The sequence below is a fragment of the Pavona decussata genome, unplaced genomic scaffold, assembly GCF_977016875.1.
Source record: "Pavona decussata unplaced genomic scaffold, jaPavDecu1.1 SCAFFOLD_332, whole genome shotgun sequence".
In the NCBI taxonomy this organism is placed as follows: domain Eukaryota; kingdom Metazoa; phylum Cnidaria; class Anthozoa; order Scleractinia; family Agariciidae; genus Pavona; species Pavona decussata.
In genome coordinates, this window is record NW_028145720.1 from 44,373 (window position 1) to 52,481 (window position 8,109).

At 40.1% G+C, this 8,109-nt stretch overlaps 1 protein-coding gene across 1 annotated transcript; it reads right to left on the reverse strand.

The window, feature by feature from the left end:
• Positions 1–4,234: 4,234 nt before the first annotated feature.
• Positions 4,235–5,646, reverse strand: LOC146453393 (putative serine/threonine-protein kinase DDB_G0281745). Its single transcript, XM_085096684.1, has one exon. The coding sequence runs from the start codon at positions 5,596–5,598 to the stop codon at positions 4,300–4,302; it is 1,299 nt and encodes a 432-aa protein (XP_084952810.1). The 5' UTR covers positions 5,599–5,646; the 3' UTR covers positions 4,235–4,299.
• Positions 5,647–8,109: the final 2,463 nt, after the last annotated feature.

Genomic DNA, 8,109 nt, shown 5'->3' on the forward strand with positions numbered 1-8,109 from the left:
TTGGCCAGCAAAATTCGCGCGACTTTCTCAATCAATGAGAAGGAAAACCAAACCCAATTGTTACTTTCGCAAGCTCATTTTTCCGCGCTTTGCGCCGGTTACATGTACATGTAATTGCTTCGAATTCTCACTGCGCTGTTCCGGTCGTTTTTATTGGCTGCAGTAAATAGTTTGGTTTTGGTTTTACGACACCCAATTGAAAACTGGTCTAACGACGTACAAAGATTGGTAGTAATGATCCATCAAAATTAAAGTGCTGGGAACCGGTGTGAGCCACCTTAAAATGCCGCAATTTGAAATGTGTATTGAACTGGGTATGGTCACACAAGTTTTTTTTCCTTTGTAAAAATCATTTGAATAAAATAATTTAATTCAAAAAACCTTCCCTCATTAAGTCTCGTTTGCTCTCAACTGCCCCTCAGTAGCCAAACATGAAAAAGTACAGTTCTCCCTTCTCGTCATTTTTAAAGTTCTTTATTCTAATTAATATTAGCGCCTAAAGTCTACTCCAAGTGTCAGATCACGTTGGTTCGAGACTGCATTACACTTAAGTGGCTTAATGAAGCAAATTTTCCGTTTGCTTATATATCGAAAAATTAGAAATGAAATCGTTGAAGATAATGAATAGCAAAAACTTAAGCCGATCTTAAACAACTGAAATTCTGACTTTATTTCTGTTTTATTTTAAGTCTTGTACAAAAAGCAGCAAACGTCAGTTTAAAATTTAAAACAATTTAAGACTTCGCAAATTACTACATTTCATTGTATTTTAATTTTCGCGATTACCAGTACACGGAAAACGGGTTTTTCGTTTACAAAGTAATGTAAGAAAAAGAATAACATGCAGTCTTAAATTCGTCCCTGAGTGGGACGGAAATAAGATAATTAGCAAACCTCGCTCGAGGTACTTATAGGAAAGTTGACTCCCACTGGGCGCGTTTAACAGCAACGATATCACAAATTCCTTACACTGGGAATAGTCAATAGAGTAAAAGACTAGGAATACCGCAAAAATTGTTTTACAGTTATAACGAAGCTTGCATTTCACGGACTCCCACTTCACTTCACCAATCTATACGGAAGTCTTTCGCACAAAAAATCTAACAGTTAGTTTTCCGTAACTGGAGTAAGAGTATAATCCAGGCCACCATATGAGTTCTACTTCCCTTGTGCACCGTCCTTCACCCATGCTGACTTCTATACGAGATCGACTTGTTGGCCTTGCTGCTGCATTTCTTGATCTTTGTTTTGCGAGTGCTAGCGCTTCTTCTGCATCCATTTCAGAAACATCGGGAACCTCTTCATGATTCCTGAATAAAGCACCGGGCCTGAACTGCAGCACATTTTGTTCGTCTAACAGCCTAAAGAAATTCTCCTCGTCGAATATTTTATATGAGAAACGTCTCGTGCTTCTCTTGAATATTGGTTGACGAAGGTGCTTGACGTCGCGCACGCTATCCAGTGTTGGCAGCCCCAGACGACTTAACATGTGAGAAAAGTACTTCGCGGGGACTTGAAAGCAGTCCACATGACACCATTTGGCTGTGAATAGAAGAAATAAACTACGTTACATAACAGCCTGCAAATTTAACCTAAGAGAGGAAAACTCCTAAACACCCTTTTATCCAGAATTGACTGAGTACTAAGAGTTGCACCAGACCTTGAATAAATTAAATGTGAATGTTCGCGCATTTATGCTTTGTAAGACGACCTGTTCTTAACCAGTGAAACATGCAATTCATTAGTATTATTATTTACCTGGGTGATCTGGTACTAACGAAGAATTTATGCGCTCTACTAGAACGCTCAACCATTTCAAGTATTCTTCTTTCTCTTGAGGCCGTAGAGTAGCTTCTTTCGGCTCTTCAACATTTAAGCCAGCAGTGTCTTCGAACCTTGCTCTTCCAAGGGTACTTCAGGGATGTTTCAAATCGAAGTGCTTCGTCAGCGACATGCCAGTTCTAAACTTCTTTCCACACAAGCGACAACTTGTCGAAAAGGGCATGATTCTTAGTTCTTCGTACCACCAAACTCTGCGAATTGTGCTTGAATGACGAGTTAACCGAGATTACAGAAACTCAACGAGTCCACCGCATTTTCTCACTTTCGCTTAATTGACACAATAAGAATGATCCATTGTTAGGCTTGAGAAAGCTTAAACAAAGGCATTGTGTGTACTCATTGACTGCGGCAGCATTCAGACAATTATAAAATCAGGCAATTACTAACCGTTTAATTTTGAACCATATAGTTCAGTAATGATAACGTTGTTCCTCTTCCTTGCAACAATTAAGCCCGACCGACCAGTTCAGCTTCACTCTGATTAGACAGGTTGTGGTGAGTTTTCGGTCACACAGGTTTCGACGCGTAGACGGAAAAGTGGAAACAAAATTTAAACAATAGAAGAAAAAGTGCGAATTTTGTCGACAAACCGATAGTTGAAGAAACAATAGAAAAATTGAAGTGACAAAGCGGGAAAGTGTATGTTGATAGAAAAACAAATCATATCTCAACAACTTTCATTGATTGCGAGTCAGTGAGCAACAATCAGTAAAGTAACTCGGGTGCCTCAGAGATGTCGAAGTTTAGGAAGCATTCGATCGACGAAATGCGGAAAAGGTCGAAAATGAGAAAAAAACGGAAGAATATGGCAACCAAAAAATCAGGAGGTTCAAGGGAGCCGTTGAGTAGGCTTGAAGACCGTGCCACAACGCCGTCGATCTCGATGCAAAATCAGGCAGATGGAAGTGAAGAGATGAAAAGATGCCAAGAAAAAGTTCCTCAAAGAGGCACCAACGGGCACCAAATGCAAGAAAAGGTGACTGCTGATGATATTTCCAGAAACTGAACAATGTTTTCTTGAAGAGGGTTCTTGTTACATTCAAACAGTTCTTTCACCGAAGACAAAAGAAGAGCAAAGATGTCCCCCGCCAAAAAACAACAAAAACTGTGCTTTGAATCATATAGATAAGTTACTGGATCGCCAAGGATAGATGATCTGATGAAAAAACAGTGACCTGCTGTTTCAAGAGGATATTCGTAAGGTTCATGCGAGCATGTGGAGTGGTTTTACAGTGTAAATCCGCGAAGAATCAGTGTGCATTGAACATTGTTGAGGTTTTTTCCTTGGAGGTTTATGTTATAAAATCTTAATACAAGAAGGAAACGCAGACGTAATTTTTTGTTGTCCTGTTGATGATAGATAGTCTTCGTCCAGGTTCTTTACTGATGGTCGAGAGCCGTAGTCTTCCTTGGGCATATCCGAAATAAGCAGTCATTACAACTTAAGCCGCTGTTACAGGCATGGTTTAACCTTTTAGCTGAGATTTATGTGCAACGGCGCTGCGAAACAAGGTTCACCAGGCGTTGAACCGTGTAACTTTTTCGAACTTCCGTCGCGAGACATGTTGCACGAAAAGTAGAACCGCTTTCTACTTCTGTAGCGGTCGCAACGATCGCAGTGGTGATAACACCAAGAGTTTCACCGGCCGTGTAACCGACCCTTTCATGAAAGTTCACAGCCGGCTGTTGCACATAAGTTTCAGCTAAAAATTTCGACGGGTAAAAGCGGCTTTAGCAATTCAGCGGGTAAGTATATCCAACCTATAATGCAAACGATGCGTAAAATCAGTATTGCTTGGGCATGCGAGTGAAAATGAGAAAAAACAAATCCCTTAAAATTTTGCGTAATAAACGTACCTTTAAAGATCATTTTCGATTTAACGGGAGATTCCGGAGAGAAATTGAGCTAAACAATCCTCAAAAACTAAGCTCAAAATCATTTTACTAATTTTCATAGTGCCGTATGTGATTACAATGCTTTTTATTCTGGTGTGGATTTAAAAGCATATGCGAGGGTCTTTTCTCGCTTAGTTATCAGAGTACAAACTAGGGTGGCATTACAGTTAATAGTTCTAACAGCATAGAAATCGCTTTGTTAGGTGTACCAATATCAGATACTGATTCCCTTTAAAACAGAATTGCAGTTCTTTTCTGTTGTGTTCCGCCAAGTTTAGAGTTTAATGAAATGTCACTAGGCACGTTTGTTCTGTTTATGGGGAGGATAATAATATCGTTCTCTGTTATAACATAGGGCCTTTCGACAAAAAAAAAATACCAGCGTCCGTCAGCATAAGAGCCGGCTTTACGGGTCCCCTTCCAAAACAAACCGAAGAAAAAAACAATACAAAGAAATTAAGTAAGTTTATCGCAGCTCTGCCTTATTTCGGCCTCGTTTTGTGTAGACCGTCTAAACAACGCAACGAAAACTTGAACTAAACCGTTCAAGCACAAGGATTATCATTCAAATTTAACTGCCGAAAGTGTTTTCATAAAGTCGTCAATGCAAGGTCTCAGTGATGGTGTTTCAGTTGTCGCTTCCTTGACCAGGGCGCGGACTTTCGGGTAAAATCCCACCATTCTAGAGACTGCTTTGAGCATTCTTCCTAATGAATAGATATCACTGGCGGCGCTGTAGAGCCGATACTTCATAACCTCTGGGGCCAAATAAGTTTTCGTTTGTACAGGAGCCCTCCTTTTTACACTTTCTGTCACCGAAATTGCTGCTGCCTTTGTGCTTTTTCCAAAATCGATAAGAATAGGGTTGTATTTCTTTAATGCTGTTGGGTTTCTTTCCAGAACAACATTGTTGGCCTTTATGTCATTGTGTAAGTAACCTCTTAAATGTACATGTTTCAGAGCATCACATATCTGAAGAAATATCTCAGCGCTATCTGATGGTGTTAGCATGCTTGCATTTGCAGCCTGATGAAGTGTTATACTTTCGTCCCTCACACCGTGAAATAGCGTGACCAAAGATAGTGGCTCGTTTTCAGTAACAACACCGAAAATCAGTGGAAGCCTTTCGTGATCCCCCAATGCTTTAACGACCGTTGCCTCGTGTAGTAAATTTTTCCGTGCCATCTCTTTCCCCTCTGCGGTGTTATTATGAGTCATTTTCTTGACAATAACTTTTATCCCTCTATACCGAGCGAGATAACACTTTCCGTAACTTCCACTACCAATTGCTTCGTCAGACAAGTCTTCGAGATAAGCTGGGTTCAGTTCTTTAAGGGCTTTCTTGGGTTTCCTTGCCTCGTTTTTCCTTTCGACTAGACGAGGATCTCGATGCGCTGTAGTCGTTCCCCGTGATTTTGGTTCTGTGAACCCAACTACAGGAAATACGCGGGTCCCACGCGCCAAATTCAACATTACAGCCCCTCTTGAATATGCTTTGGCGCAGCTTTCGAAATCACATCTCGGTGGTTTGGGAGAAGGAGGGCAAGATTTCTTTAGGCCGGCGATTGTTGAATCATTCGCCGGATCATTTGCTTCTTCGCACAGCTTGTTGATTCCTGCAACATTGACGGTATCATTTGCGTCTTCATTGTATTGGTCGCCGGTATCATTTGCAGCGGGATCTACGGTTTCCTTGTTAATCAACGGTTGCATTCCCGTCACAGCATTTCTTTCCTCTCTTTCCCTCTCACGTCTTCTCTTATTCCTTCTTCTCTTCTGCCTTAACCTTTCTTCCTGAGTATTTCTGCACGAGTAAATGGCCCGCCTTTGCGAGCTATTTGCGTCGGCCGCGTCCGCCATTTCGACTAGCGAAATGACTCGATCAATTGCATTGTATTTACATTTACTCTAATTTCACATCACGTTTTTATTTCTTAGCACTTGTTGATGTGACATGTAGTTCAGATCATATTCCTATACCCTGCCTGGTTTGTTTTCGATTTAATTACATCCGCCATGACATAAAAACAGATTACGACACCTTGCAAGTCCCAAAAGGAAAGAAACCGGGTGAGTCTTAATTTGAGGAATGTTAGGAATGCTAGTAGATTCTACTAGCATTCCTTTGCGGAACTTACAGTCGGGCCCGGCTGCGTCCTCTCATGCACTGATCACAAGAAAATCGACTAATTGACCGAAAAAATATTCCTTCAATGTGAATTCCAAATGACTATTTTGGAAAATCTTTTGAAGCAAAAGCCAGTACCAATAACCAGTTTTCTTATGAAAATAATGATTTTGTCAGTTTGGGCTGCCAATAGTTTAGAATTCGGTGTGTAAATAAAGAATGACAAGCATAAGTCACTTTCTGGCGCGTGTTTTAGCCCTTTTAAATCTAGCTTATACAAGTAGGTTTTTTTTTAAAGGGATAAATTGGTTTTAAAAGCCTGCGCTGCTCGCAAGTATTTGTAGCGGGTTTGGATTTAACCATCATATGTTCATCATCCGACAGGTCATTTTCACCTAATGATTTTTCAGTTTCCTCTTTCGAATTCTCTTCGTTTTGAATATGACCTCTTATTCCGTGTGTTCAACGACGTTGTTTTTATACCACATAGGGCATTTCAGCTGGGTTTGGCTTGGCTCTTTTAAGTGCTTGATAGTTTTAACTGCCTTTCTTGTTGAGATTTGTGTAATGTTAGGACAGGAATTAATCATTGCTTGTATCGTGCAATGAGCTTCATTCTGTAATTGCTGCAATGCCGGGCCCCGATATTAGTGTTTGTCACAAGAAGTTGTGTTTCTTGGCACGGCTATTTGGTTTTTTAGTTCTCTAGTAATCGTTCTAGCGTGTTATAGAGCTATGCAACGTGTCACAGTAATACTGAAAAGGCTTGAATTGTATTTAAATAACGACTGTGTTTTTGCAAATGCTTCGCTCCACTGATATAGTGCGTTTGAATTGTGGAGGCTCACTCAGTTTTCTCCCTTTGTTTGCAGCAGTGCATAGACTGTGTTTTAAAATGAGAGAAAATATTTGCTTCAAGCTAAACAAGATGTTAACTCCATAAAAAGACCGTAAACGTCTTAGAGGCAACTTTTTGCCAAACCTTCGCGAGTGCCTTGCCGAAAAAAATTCGTACGCGCGTTGTTTTTTAGAAAACCACCACAATCTATATATCGATAAAAAGCTTATTTAATGCAAAATTTGATAAAATTATAAGCTATTTTGGTTATTCCTCTGCTAAGGCGAAGGAAGCCGGTAAACAGTAAAATGACAGAGCGCCATTCCGCCGAATTAATCGGGTATCAAACGTGATCTCTGACGAAATGTAGCTGCACAGTGTTAATCAAAAATCATCAATCTCTCAAAGGGTGTGAGCATTTCCCCGTATTCCTATTGGTTTTCTTTTAATATATCTGTCAAGTACCAGTAAAAAAGAATTTGCAAACGTGTTGCTTTCCGAGGCCGCCAGGAGGGAAGTATTTGATTTTAAAAAAAAATGTCGACACCCTTTTGTTCCTCGTTGTTCAGTTAACTTTCGGGCCAAATTTCACGAAATTTCGTCAATTCTACATACCCTATTAATTCATTTGAAGAGGAGGCATCTTGCAGAAATCGTATTGCGAGTTTTCGCCTTCTAAAGATTTAGAAGCATGTCACGCCTTCTCGGAGAATTATGTCAACACCGGGCTCACTCTGTGAGCCGCCAGCCAATAACATAGTAGAACCCCTGACGCTCACAGGAAGCAAAATGGTGCTTCGCGGGAAAGTTATAGTTTTCAGTCATGTTTTTCCCAGTTAGCTTCTGCGAGCACGTTTTCGGTATTACCTAGGGGAAAAAACGTTTAACAAAAAAAGAAACGAAAAGAAAAGAAGATAAACCGACAGGCAAGCGCCAAGGGAGGCACTAGTGGCCGACATGAAAGCTATCGGGTAAGTTTTGTTCGGTGTTCAGTAACATTGCAAGTCTTCGAATTGATGAGCGTATTTTGGTTTATAAACCAAGATGTGCAAGAATACTAGAACTCCCAAAGGCAATCTCCAACACTTAACCAGGCTCGACGATGTAATAAATGAGGTTTAAAAGCATGGTTTTATTTTTTTTTATTTGTTGAATATGTCGAGAGATACGACTTTTTAAACCGTTTTGCCGGGTTACACGTTAATGAGTGACGCACAATTTCATACGCGTTCCACATGATAAAAACTCGCTTCCATTTTTCAATTGAAAATGAAGTTCTTATGAACAGTCTTTTATAGAATATTGAAACTACAATATATAAGGCTTTAAAATTTGATGAAAGTACATTTACAGCAATAACAACATAAGAGTTGCACAGTTTCAAGGTGAAATCAGTAAAAAGTAC